The sequence below is a fragment of the Glycine max genome, chromosome 4 (assembly GCF_000004515.6).
Source record: "Glycine max cultivar Williams 82 chromosome 4, Glycine_max_v4.0, whole genome shotgun sequence".
Lineage (NCBI taxonomy): Eukaryota > Viridiplantae > Streptophyta > Magnoliopsida > Fabales > Fabaceae > Glycine > Glycine max.
This window is the reverse complement of record NC_016091.4, coordinates 42,727,015-42,741,209: the sequence shown is the minus strand read 5'-3', so window position 1 is coordinate 42,741,209 and position 14,195 is coordinate 42,727,015. Positions and strand designations below refer to the sequence as shown.

Below are 14,195 nucleotides of genomic sequence, written 5' to 3'. Positions count from 1 at the left end.
TAGTAATCCAACTTCAATGAAGACGAACTATGTTTCATCAGATTACGAATTTTTTTCATGATTTTTTTTTACTTGGGTAGAAATCATAGTTGTGAAACAGGCATATCTATCTATAACTTTTACGACGTTTTGATGTGACACTTTTCCTATTCATAGAAAACATTCATTTTTTATTTAATTGTAGTTTGTTTATTTATATATTAAAGTTCTTTGTTAATAAATAACTATAATTGGGCCGATCTAGGAATGGGAGTCGATCGGGGCAAATAATTTAAAACAAAATCTAACATAAAATAAGGTAATTAATATGTTGACATAAAAATAATAGATATAAAATATAAAATTTTAAGATAAATATTTATGATTTTATTAAAATAAGTAGGTATATTTACTTATCCTCACATTAAAATAAATTAGAAATTCAAACACATAAAATTATAAGTATGAAATATAAATTTTAAGAAAAATACATTTGACTTTATGAAAATGAAAGTGTGCATGCGTTCACTCTGACAAAAGAGTAGGTACACTGATAATTTGGAAGTACTAAAAATACAAATTAATGACAAAAAATATATATTTATCCATGTTTATTGACACAAAAGATATTGAGAAATGCAAGTTTAACCGTCTTAATTCTTAAACATGGTTCGAATAAATGCATATTGATTCCTTAAAAGCTTATCATTTAATAATTATGCTTTAAATCAAGTATCTATTGGTCTCATTCTTTCATGTTTTTCATACAATCAATTTTTATATGGAATTTTTTACTAGATAGCAGATGGCACAATAATCTATATATATTTAATGAATAATTAAATTAGTCACGTTAATATTTATTACAGAATTTTGATGCATAATCGTCGATCAGACTTGATAAAATTTAATGGACCTAATTATATTAAACTTCACCGTTAAATATATACACCATGAAATAATAATCCTAATTTGTCCGTTGGAATATAAATGAACTAAAATTTCACATCAAATAAAAATGTAAAGATTCAACATTATATAAATAAAGATAAAATACATATATTTGAATCTTAAATTTTTTTAGTTAAAATACATATATTTGAATCCTAATTTAGTTAAAATATGATATTAAATTTATTTATATAATTGTTTATAGTTCATTAGTGAAAATTTATCGAATGTTTAGTTCCATCTTATTAGATAGAAATTAATATTTTTTTTTCTATTAAAATTGTTATATAATTTCCTATTTTATTTCCTTTTCTTTTCACTCAATAATAGATATGTAAATTAGTTAAAGATTAAGAGATAAGTAAGAATATAATTAAAAGATACCGGTAAATTTGCCCCCCCGCCCCCCATCAATTTATAAAAGTTAATAAATTACCTTTAATTCTCAAATCAATTTATAATCAAGCAAGTAGTCTATCTATTCTATTACTCTAAAAGCAATGCTAGTCGAACAACAAGCCAAGTTTTGTATAACCCATTTTCTGCCCATTTTTCCACTCCTCATTTTAGTATATTAGACTCGTATGTAGACAGTGCATGTGACACATTGGTTAGCCAGGGACTAGCTTAATAATCTTGCATACGCATATCAAATTCAGTTTTAACCCGCCCAAGTCTACAATACAGTCACAATGTGATTGCATTTTTTATGAATTTTATTTATTGATATAAATTGCTAATCTTAGACACAAATTGTACTAAAGATTAGATAAATAAAATCAATAACAAAAATAAGAGGTTGCAGATTAAATTATGTAATAGAACACACACAAGCACCAAATGCCTCAGGACATAAAAGTTGGCTGGCAGTAAGATACAGCAACAGTCATGATTATGTAGTGATGATATTAATAAAGACTCTGTCGTTTTATCATGAAAGGGAAAGCTTACGCTCTGTTTTCAAACACATTTATAGTATTTGATATAATTTATACATGTCCAATGCACAAGTTGGAAAATGATGTAATTCAAATTTGGGAAAAGACTAATTAAATAATGATTATTGATGTACAGCCACGTTATTATTTACTTAGTCATAGTTGGTTAATAAAAAAACAAGGTAAAATTAGGCTTAATTATTGATTTTACCCTTAAATTATTTTAAATAATTCAATTCAATCTTTAAATTTTAAAATGATTCAATTTGAATTTAAATATGAAATTGATAATTAAGTCTAAATAATATTCATTTTTCTTATAAATATTTAAATTAAGTTGTCTTTAAGAATTATGTTTTTTTACAGACATCATACGTGAAAGAAAAGTATATTATAATTTAATATTTTTAGAAATATTTTCTTGTATGAAAATTATTGATAATTAATTTTGTAGAATTTACATGATATATATTATTACTGTAAAATATTTTTGCACATATTTAGTAAAAAAATATTTTATCATCACATTATATTAATGAACAAAATCTTCCAAACTCTCAAGATTCTAGTTGAAAAAACTTTCTCGTTCAATTGTTTAAGATAATTATTCTAATATATATATATATATATATATATATATATATAAAAAGTAATCAGTAAAATAATTTTATATTAATAGTATATTTTAATTAAATTTAATTTAGATACATTATTAATGTAAAAGGTTTATATTATTAGTCAATGAAATAACACTATAATGGGGCTTTTAAAATAGTAACCAGTGAATGATATTTAATATAATAATTGATGATTGATTAACATAATAAAAAATATTATGATATCAGAATTCTAATTAAATTCTATTAAAATTGACTTATCAAGCTTTTGTATATTTTAATTGTTTATTTCTAGTTCAAGATAAAACTAACTAATTTTAATTTAAGAATAAATACTTATTTTTATCAATTTTAATAAATAAGTGATTGTTTTATTCCCAAACATACACTAATTATTTATGTGTCAAGTGTTAAATAAATAAAAAATACCTATTGATATGTAGAGTTTTTACTTTTTGCTAAGACAAAGGCACATAAATTTTTTATTTTTTGCTAAAACATGTATTTTTTTTTTAGAGACTTTAAAAAAATGTTTTTTCATTAACTATACGGCCACTTATAATATTTTGGTTGCTAAAAGTAAAACAGTCCAACCGAGGAACAAAGAAAGTAATTTTTAAAATAGGAATTATTTTTTGAGGATTTTCAATTAGAATGTTGGGTTCGTATTTTAAAATAAAATAAAATAAGTATTGAAAAGAAAAACTTTGTCACCTTGTAATTTTGGTTGCACTCAAATCTGAATATTTAAAATGAAAATTTGTCACCTTCTAAAACATAGGCTGAGCATATTTTTTTCCTTAAATTATTTGGAGCCGAATACAGTCAATGTGACCGGCGTCGCTGTAACAATTCAATGAGTTACATGGGGTGATTTAGAATTATCACGCTATTTATCGTCTTAATTAATAATTATGTAATATATAAGTAATTTAATATTTTAAATTGATTAAGAATTTTTAAATTAAAAGATAATACAATTAATTTTTGTTAAATAATTATTAAGTATATCTTTAATTTAAAAAATAAATATATAATTATTTACCTAGCATATAATTATTAATTGAAATCATAAATAATGAATCAACCTAATAATTTATTGGAGAGAGAAGCATAGATTTCAAATACAACAAAGCGCGTGCAAACTTGTGATGTATTTGTACGTAGAAAAAAAAAAGATTTCAAATTCAACAAAAATTAAATGCAATATGAAATTCATCAAAAACAATGGCATATTCTTCTTCTGCAATATAGGAAAAAAACAAATGAAACAGCTGACTCATCTCCACACAATCTAGAAGGTTATGTCAGAAGGAATTGACTTTTGACTTTTCCTTTCCTGTTACGTTATCTTATAACTGCAATTGCAATCTTGTTGCTATCCATTATAAGATAGCTTTCAGAGAAATGGTACAATAGTTGACAATGAGCTAGACTTGAGAGTGAAAGGTGCATGAAGATTTGATAAGTTCAATAGTTGACAAATCGCTGAATGAGAAGGATACAAACAGGGAAGCAAGACACCCATGACTATGATGAAGCCACGTGCCTATAACTTAAGATTGATGACAGAAAATAAATTCTTGTGTTATAACCTTAAACATTATGTAAACTGATACAAATATGGCTTCAACTCAAGTGTTTATTACTACTGTGGTGTTTTTCTTGGGACTCCTATCAGGTGATATTTATTCATATACTTGTCTTTTGTTTTTGGTTGTTAAAAAAAACTTATTTTGAAGATTTCTATTATAAAAAAAACTTCATATCACTTTAAGGAGTAAATCTCAAAGGAATAGGAATGATTGATGGCAAAGACCTTTTCGTCAAAACAATAAGATTAAAAGTCAAAGATTCTTTTGTTTAGAGGAGCGAAGACGTCTAGGAGCGTAAAGGCAAAGACCTTTTCGTTTTATTTCTATGAAGTTTCCTGTGGCTAAAAAAATGACATTGACAATGACAAAATCTGAGAGTTGCCTTTGCTTGGGTTTCGCATGAATGCCAAGTAGTAATAAATGTCGAAAAGGTCTTTGCCTTTCTGCTCCTAGACGTCTTCGCTCCGCTACACAAAAAAATCTTTATAAATACCCCCCCCTCTTCCTACATTCATCTTATTGTCTGTTTAATTTCATCAAATATGGCTTTTACTACTGTGGTGTTTTTCTTGGGATTCCTATCAGGTGTTATTCATATACTTGTCTTTTGTTTTGGGTTGTTAAAAAAAACTTATTTTGAAGATTTCTATTATAAGTGTTGATACTGGAAGTTTTTTTTATTAAATCATATTATTTATCATAATAAATAATTTTGTTTCTCTATTCTCTAGGTTCGTACGGAGCGACATTAATGGTCACCAACAAGTGCAGCTACACAGTTTGGCCTGCCATTTTATCTGCTGCCAGAAGCTTGCCGGTCCACACCCCGGGCTTGGTTCTCCAACCAGGGGACACCAACACCATCCAAGTGCCTCCAACCTGGTCCGGCAGACTCTGGGGCCGGACCCTCTGCTCCTACAACATCACCGGAAGTTTCACGTGCGTCACTGGTGATTGCATCTCCTCCACTGTAGAATGTGGCGGCGCCACCGCACCAGTCACTCTGGCAGAGTTCACTCTAAATGGCACTGGCGGGCTGGATTACTTCGACGTGAGCCTCGTGGACGGTTTCAACCTCCCCCTGGTGGTGGAACCGCGGAGCGCAATAGGAGCCGAAAACTGTAGGGCGACTGGTTGCCGGAGGAACTTGAACAAAAAGTGTCCGGTGGAGCTGCAGGTGATAAAAGAGGGCGAGGGCGTTGTGGGTTGCAAAAGCTCGTGCGAGGTTCATGAGCCATGCAGCAATAATTCCAACTTGTTTTCACACTTTTTAAAAACTAGATGCCCTGATGCTTATCACAATGCCTCTTTCACTTGTGTCTCTGCCGATTTTACCATTACTTTCTGCCCCGCTTTCTCCAAGAGGTACTTTTAATTTCTTAATAAATACTACTCCCTGTTTTATTATAATTATCTTGTCATGTTCATTCATTATATTTTTTTAGAATATTAATGATGAATAACAAAATTTATAAACGTTAATTTTATAAATTTATTATTTGTTTTGTCAGTATAAATGGATGGATGAGTCTTTTTTTTAACCTTGGTTTAAGTCGATCGTTGAATTATAAAAACCGGCAAAATGAGTCTAAGCCTTAAAATGATTTTAAATGTATTAATATAGATTTAGATATTATTATCCCCCTTTTTAAAGGCAAAGAAAAAGAAACTTATTAGCCCTTTCCAACAGTACAAATGAGTGTAGTGTTGTCTACTAAATCAAAACAGTTCACATCTAATCACACACATAAACACAAAAAAAGGTTCACATTTGTTATAATTTGACGTTAAAATTCCACAATTAAAGTTCACGCCGGGAATTAATTAATTTAATTTAATACTTTATACTTGTGTTAATTAATTAACTAGTATGTTGATCCGTACAAGTGAACAGGTCATAATGATTTTTATACATTTTCATTATTTTTTTGTATTCTTAATTTTAGTAACAGAAAAAATCATCATAATTAATAAAAATTGCCTAGTTTTTATTAATATAAAAAAAAATCCAAAGGCAAACTCTCATCTTGAGCATTAATTTGGTGTTAATTTGTTGGATTTGGGTGTTTGAATTTTTCATGCAGAAAATTTCCAGCTGGGGTGGTGGAACGCTCATCCCACTACGTCCTCTTGCTCCTGATGAAGATACTCATACCTATTGTGTTCTCAGTTTCTATTTTAAGTTGTTGCGCATGCAACATATGGTATCGCTCACCAAATAGAGAATGCAGAATCAACATGTTCTTCGGAAGAGCTAAAGCTAAAACCCACGATCCCCAACAAAATACTGCCAATAGTATTGTTGAGATGGTTGATGGGCATTAGAGTATGGCCAAGGTTTTCTTATTGCCCTTACTTTTCCTGAATTAGTTTTGGTTTTACTTGTTGCCTGAATTAGTTTCTTGTTGCCCATCTATATTTCTCTCCCACATATTTCTTGTTGCCCATATATTCATGGTCCATTTACGTGTATTTTTTATTTTTTATTTGTTATATTTTATATTGCTTTTACTTTCAATTGAGAAACTCAGAATGTACCTTTGAAGCAAACATACATTTACAAGTATCTATTATTCTTTTTTTTTTTCTCTCTATCTCTGTTCCAGTTTTTCCTTATAATTTCAACATAATTTTGATGAAATGATGTCAGCATAATTTCATTTATCTCACTGTCCTGTACATAGAGAAGCCAAACATACCTCAAAACGTCTTAAGAGAGTAGCCAGGACAACTATCCATTCCTTAAACTTAACAGAGCACATATGAGATAGGAGAAAGTCAGCATCCAAACGGCTCTGTAATGTTCCCATTGGAAGCTGATAACAAAAAATAGCATTCAATAATGGAGCAAAATGAAACAAGCCTAAAGAAAATATCAGCATAAATCTAGACAAGCTCCTGAAATATCATGAGATCTTTTGGAGCATAATTGATCAATTTTATCAAGTTATAGCAAAAAACCAACCTAATAAACCCATATCTAAACAATAAAATGGGTGCCAAAATACTAGGACACAGAATTTCAAAGGATATAGTTTGAGCGTTATTTATTCTTTAAATTCAGTCCAAGGAAACACTCTGAATAAAAATGAAAATCTGAATAGAAAAATACCAAGGAAACACTACTATACTACCGTTTTCATTAGAAGTGGGATAAGATTGACATTCTTTTAAACAGAATAATAATAATAATAATTATTATTATTATTTTAATTTGAACTGATATTGGCTCAGCCACATTTAGGGTTCACCCAATTTTGCCATTCCTCTTTGTTTTACTTTTTGTTTTCCCATTCAAAAGATTCTGCATATCCTTATCATGAATGAATGTTTAGTCAAACAGTAATTCTTATTGCTACATTCTTGTTATTGATTTGGCAACTAAAAAGTTACAATTTTTATTTAAAAAAAATCTTATATGGGTCTAAATTAGATTTTCTTCTAGAAAACACTTTTTTTACAGTTTGTAGAAAACACTTAAAATATCATAAATATATAATAATTTAAGCACATTATTCAACTAATTAACTGTTCTAGATACTACCTAATATAAATATTATATTTAAAAAGCGAGAGAGTGATTTGTTTTGTATAACTCTCGTTGGAGAAAAGAAATTGAACCTATATTATATATTATTATTATTGATAATTTAGATAAAATATATTACTGACAAAGCTGAAAGAAGAAAATAACAAGAAAGGAAAATATCCCTACCAAATCTTGGCAAGAACCGCACCAGAGGACCCAAAAAAAATAGATAACGGAAAGGAAAATACCATGATCTCTTGTATAAGATATATTGCTTGACCAGCTCCCCAGCAAGCTCGTACAATGATTCATCAAGTGTTGCCTGTGTAAGTTTGATAACCACATTATTGATCTAACTGGAGTTAATTAAATCAAATGTAAAAAAAAAAGGACTAAATATACATCATGTAATGATGTAAACAAAATTCAAGGCAATAAAACCTCCAAACACAAAAAGCTGAAGATACTTACGTTTGCAGCCAATCTCCTGTGTCTGTCCGGGTACTCCTTGTACCATTTCTCTGAAAGCTATCTTATTAATGATTTTGTCTCTACAGTTCAAAGTAATTGCACACAAATCATAGCAATGGCACCCCCAATTATGCTGCAATTGATTGAGAGCGATTGAGAATCGAAAGAGAGTAAGGTTTAAGATGCTTACTTAAACGTAGCTTCTGTTTCCGCACGACACCGTTGATCCAAAACGCAAGCCACCTACTGTGAATGAAGTTCCACCACGCCGCCAGGACGGAACACCCTTCTTTTGTCTTTTGCGTTTTCCCTACTTCAGCCCAACTTCCAGAACTTGCCGCCAGCGCCGCCATGCTCACGTACGCGTACCCGCCATGCTCGGAGATCGCGTGGAGCAGCGCCGCCGATTCAAGGTCCCACTTCGGCGTATCAAAACCGCGAGAAGGAGCGTCACCGCCGGATGCGGAGTTCGTCAACATTGCTGCAGCGGCGCAAGGGGAGAACTCCGGCGACTCAACTAAAAACTGAAAAATAAAGTGACAGGGACAGGGATGTTGACTCAACTAAAAACTGAAAAATAAATCAACGGTCAACAAAGACGGTCATAGACAAGGACTGTCTTTGTGTTCATTCAATGTAATTTTAAAATTAGCACACATTCTAAGATTTCTAATGAAAATAATTGTAAAAATATCATCACACGATGTTTTTTAAGGTGGTTCTTCACAACCAAAGAACATTAATTAGCAAACAATGCCAAAAAATATTTAAATAAAATTTCAATAATATATTATATTTTATTAGCTGTTTCTCTCATTTTTTCCATGGGTCATTTGGCTGCTTCATGGTTAATAAGATTTCTGTTTGGAATGGAAAGAGAAGTGAATGAGTTCATGTTTTAGGTTTTCTAACTATATTGGCCTGTGGTTAATTATTTTTTATTTTTTATTAGTGAATTAAAAGATATTATTATAAAATTTATAATATAATAATTTACACACACTCTGTTTAATTAACTAAATTATAATTTCTTAATGTTGATTATGTTTCTTAATAAGTCAATCTTGTTAAATGTGTTGTATCATATTTTATATTTATGGAATATTCTAGATATTCACGTGAAGAAACTTATTGACATAATTAATGACGTTGTTCCTTCACTATCATATGCACTTCATATATGATAAAAATATTTAAATAAAATTTCAATAATATATTATATTTTATTATAGGATAAATTATATTTTTAGTACCTAAAATTTTTTCTTGTAAGAAAGAGAAGTCCTTAAACTTTTAAAAAATTTGTTTTTAATCTCTAAATTTTTTTTTTATCTATTTTTAGTTTTTTAACTATTTTTTTCATCTTTACTTTTAGTCCTTTAACTTTTTTATCATCCTTAATTTTGATCTTCTCAAGGGACTAAAAATAAGGATGAAATTTTTTTAAAAAACTAAAAATAGATGAAAAAAAATTCAGAGAAAAAAACCAAAAATTTAAAAACTAAAAACATAATAAACCCTTTATTATATCATTTTGTTCATTAATATAATGTGATGATAAAATATTTTTCTACTAAATATGTGCAAAAATATTTTACAGTAATAATATATATCATGTAAACTCTACAAAATTAATTATCAATAATTTTCATACAAGAAAATATTTCTAAAAATATTAAATTATAATATATTTTTCTTTCACGTATGATGTCTGTAAAAAAAACATAATTCTTAAAGAAAACTTAATTTAAATATTTATAAGAGAAATGAATATTATTTAGACTTAATTATCAATTTGATATTTAAATTCAAATTGAATCATTTTAAAATTTAAGGATTAAATTGAATTATTTAAAATAATTTAAGGGTAAAATCAATAATTAAGCCTAAATTTACCTTGTTTTTTTTATTAACCAACTATGACTAAGTAAATAATAACGTGGCTGTACATCAATAATCATTATTTAATTAGTCTTTTCCCAAATTTGAATTACATCATTTTCCAACTTGTGCATTGGACATGTATAAATTATATCAAATACTATAAATGTGTTTGAAAACAGAGCGTAAACTTTCCCTTTCATGATAAAACGACAGAGTCTTTATTAATATCATCACTACATAATCATGACTGTTGCTGTATCTTACTGCCAGCCAACTTTTATGTCCTGAGGCATTTGGTGCTTGTGTGTGTTCTATTACATAATTTAATCAGCAACCTCTTATTTTTGTTATTGATTTTATTTATCCAATCTTTAGTACAATTTGCGTCTAAGATTAGCAATTTTTATCAATAAATAAAATTCATAAAAAATGCAATCACATTGTGACTGTATTGTAGACTTGGGCGGGTTAAAACTGAATTTGATATGCGTATGCAAGATTATTAAGTGAATTCTGTAACTACGAGAAGACATATTCTAACTTCAAATCAGAAAAGTATGAACTATGAAGCCACGAGGTAGAAGAATCAAAGGGATCATGTACCAAGAATGTACATATTGATTTTCATCACCCCTTTACCTCTCACTTGGCCGATACAATACTAAGCCTCTAAAAGCTTGGACATACACATACTTCACCCAGGTAGTGATATAAACATCTTTACAGTGTAAATCAATGTATTTGTTAACATTGAAACAACCTCACATGCAACGGAATGACACCAATTTTCTTTCTAACCCCATGTCAGGATTCAGTAAAGTATATAATCCATTATTCCTTCACAGTATGTTACAACCTGATCTCTTTACTCCATCACTGAATATTTTGAATTCTTCTGAGTATAACCTGACCATAGAAGTTTTTTGTCCGGAAAAACAAACCTAAAGCCGACAGAGAACCCAGAATAGCGGCAGAAGCCATTATGAGAAAAGAAAACATAAAACAATGAGTTCCAATGCAAGTATTTCCATCCCATGCTTCTTTGTCATATATATATCCAACCACTCTCACAGAGAATATATAAGATCCCACTGGACTTGCTATAGTAATGGTGTTGAATATGCTGCCCATATTTCCAACACCAAATATCTCAGAAGTGATTGTGGGCATTAGTGACCACTGAGAGCCATAACAAATACCAACCAATATCGAACCGGCATACAGGGCACCCGGAAGTCCAGAAGCAATCACCACATGGCCAATGCTCATGATCAGTAAAGTGATGACCATGAATAAAGGTCTTGCCCATCCTCTTGTGTGCAAATAATAATCCGACACATAACCGGCTCCGAAGCGTCCCAGGAAATTCCAAATGCTCCACAAAGAAACCAAGGAACCTGTCTCATGGCTGGTATAACCAAGGGATTCCCCTATTTGGCCTAAGTTGTTAACAGTTGCAAGTCCTGATCCCATACCACATGCCACAGAAACAAACAAAACCCAAAAGTTCACAGTTTTCACTGCTTGGAAAAGATTCAGGTTTTCTCCTAGTTGCAAATTAGTCCTTTGATTGTTGAAAGAATCTTTCCTTGCATCCTCCTTTTCTGTAGTATCCTCGGGGCTTGGCTCGACAATTAGTGGTGACCCCTCATCTAGAAAACTTCTACCGGAGTTCTTTTCATGTGCTTCAAATGCAATGCAAAGAAGTGAGGCTAGCAACACCATAAGCACAACAAATATAAATATGCGCACCCATGATTGCAGACTAAAGATGTTCTCTAGGATTATAACAACCATAAGGTATGCAGCAACAACCAGAGCCATCGAAGAAAACATATTCAGGTACTTCCTTTCTTCCGCCTCCTGAGTGTTGTGGATTCTTACAAACCACATAAGTAGCAATGTATTTATAGGTGGTAAGAGCGCTAGCGTCAGAAGATATGACATAGGCTTGTTGTTGAATATTGTTCCGTACATTTGAATTAATATTGCTCCACTCAGACCAAGAAATCCCTATCAAAAAGAGGAAAAAACCAATGGCCAAACTTGAACAGAATGCAACAAACGAAGAATTGAAAGGCCAGGAAAAAATAGAGTTTTTTTAATATATTATATACTATTTTTTTATATCAATTTTTACAATAATAGTATCTTTAATCTATTTTCAATTTCATCTCTTTATTTATGTTTTTCCTTCTTATTTATTTTTAAAATATATTATACATTTATACAGATACAATTTCTCTTAGAATTATTATCCAAAATAAGAAAAACTATTTCAGAAAAATGCCAGTAACACAGATATTTTTTTTTGACGTTCTTTATGAACTAAATATTATTTATTACGCATTGAATTAATCATCAATTTGTCACAGAATTATACTCTCTTCTAAATAGTTATTTCAGTGATTCCTAAGTTTTCTTTTGGAGAGTGAGAAATTATAAAAACATCTTTAATTCCTGAGTTAATGTATTTCTACATTAAAAAAAAGTTAATTTATTACAGGAAAGTTTTAATCTTTTTTACTGTAGGAATAGCGTATGAGGAATTTGATGGTTTACTCGTTAGTTATTGAGCAAATCTACTAACACTCCTTGAGGTTCTTTTATTTTGCTCATAGTGTAGGTAAGTTTAATACAGAGGAGGGTATGGGAGGAAATTTGATGAAACTAACAAACTGAGGTTGTTAGGGTAATTTACTTTTAGTTATTTTATAATGAAAATATACAGAACACATTCTTTACCAGGTTCATTCCTTCAAAGACTTCCTTCAAACACTCTCATTAGCTGAAATTTATGGTAAACTAAGGTATGTTTGAATGAGAGTGGCAAACAGAATGTTGCTAATACTCCTCTATTTTATATGAATTTCACTAAATAATCTGAAAGAGAGACTGTGTTCAAATAATTTCTCACAACATTTTGCTAGTTAAAATTGGTTAAACTAATCTGCAGATTTCTCAACTACTTAATAAACAAATACAGTACAATTTTAGGAACTTGATTAAAAAATAAATACAAGTTAAGAGGCCAATTGAAAAAATAAATAAAATAGAAACCTTATTAAAAATTCGGTAAAAAAAAATAGTAAACCTTCACAAATTTTGTTCCCATCGTCAACTGTAAAATTATCCCCTTTATGTTTGGAATAAGAGTCAGAGAGGAAATGATTTTGGCCGAAAGTGCATCAATAAATAAATAGAAAAAACCTTGATAATGCCGACGATGGTTCCGCTATTGTTGGGGAAATTACGCACGCCGGTGACAACGTTAGAGGTGTTAAAGAAGCTCTGCCCGTGCGCCGCCACGAACATGAACAAGCACATGACGGGCAAGGGCACCGGGGGTAAGAGTCCGGCGACGGCGGCCCACATGAGAAAATAGCCCAAGAAGCATTGGGCCGAGCCCAAAAGGTGGAGGAGCCAGGGCCCGGTCGTAGTTCTGCGGGCCAGGAAGTCGTAGAGGAGGCCGGAGAGGACGCCGACGTTGACTCCGATGTCCTTGGAGACGGATACGAATTCGAGTGTTGACTGATCGTAGCGCTGCGTTGACTTTATGGTTTGTGAGTAGATGGAGAATGTGTAGAGTGACCCGCTGGTGCACTGGATCCATATGCTCGCCACCGTCGATCCCCACTTCGAGTTAAGGAGGAAATTCAATTTCGTGAACTCCATTCGGGTCATGTGGTTCAATTTCTCGGTTCCTTCTTCATCAGAACTGAGTTATAGGTTCTCTCCGGTGGGGACACCTGGTCTTGGACACTGTTCATGGAGACATGGAGACAGCTGTACCTACGTGCTTGCATTGCGTTACTCTTCCAACAAATTTTCCATTTGTTGGGAATTAAATTAGATTATGTTTGTTTCAGCCAAATAAATATTTTATTTGTTTTGGACATGTGGGAAGAAAAGAAAAAATACATTTGATGGGAATACATTTGGAACTAGCAGCATTTTAAGGAAACCTCTCATTTTCTAAGTACAATGAGAATCCTAAAATTGTACAAATAAAGACAGAGAAAGATAAAGATCTAGATGTATTATCAAGAATTTTAATTATTAATGAAGGTTCAAACTAATTTGAAGATTCAGGTTAAATATATTTTTTTTTTCATTATCATTTTGGTTCAAACTAATTTAAAGGATTCAGGTCACTCCAGATACGCGGTATGAACTTGTTTTCAATACATGTATCAAACCATCAGCTCTTAACGAGGATCAGATCAAATGA

At 30.7% G+C, this 14,195-nt stretch overlaps 2 protein-coding genes across 2 annotated transcripts; one reads left to right on the top strand and one right to left on the bottom strand.

Annotated features, from left to right (window-relative positions):
• Positions 1 to 4,118: 4,118 nt before the first annotated feature.
• Positions 4,119 to 6,728, top strand: LOC100815192 (thaumatin-like protein 1). Its single transcript, XM_014775264.3, has 3 exons — positions 4,119 to 4,665; positions 4,812 to 5,445; positions 6,165 to 6,728. The coding sequence occupies exons 1-3, from the start codon at positions 4,623 to 4,625 to the stop codon at positions 6,403 to 6,405; spliced, it is 918 nt and encodes a 305-aa protein (XP_014630750.1). The 5' UTR covers positions 4,119 to 4,622; the 3' UTR covers positions 6,406 to 6,728.
• A 3,704-nt stretch (positions 6,729 to 10,432) lies between these two features.
• LOC100814668 (protein NUCLEAR FUSION DEFECTIVE 4) lies at positions 10,433 to 14,191 on the bottom strand. The gene is made up of 2 exons (XM_003522303.5): positions 13,175 to 14,191; positions 10,433 to 11,977 (listed from the first exon to the last, which is right to left on the bottom strand). The coding sequence occupies exons 1-2, from the start codon at positions 13,646 to 13,648 to the stop codon at positions 10,838 to 10,840; spliced, it is 1,614 nt and encodes a 537-aa protein (XP_003522351.2). The 5' UTR covers positions 13,649 to 14,191; the 3' UTR covers positions 10,433 to 10,837.
• Positions 14,192 to 14,195: the final 4 nt, after the last annotated feature.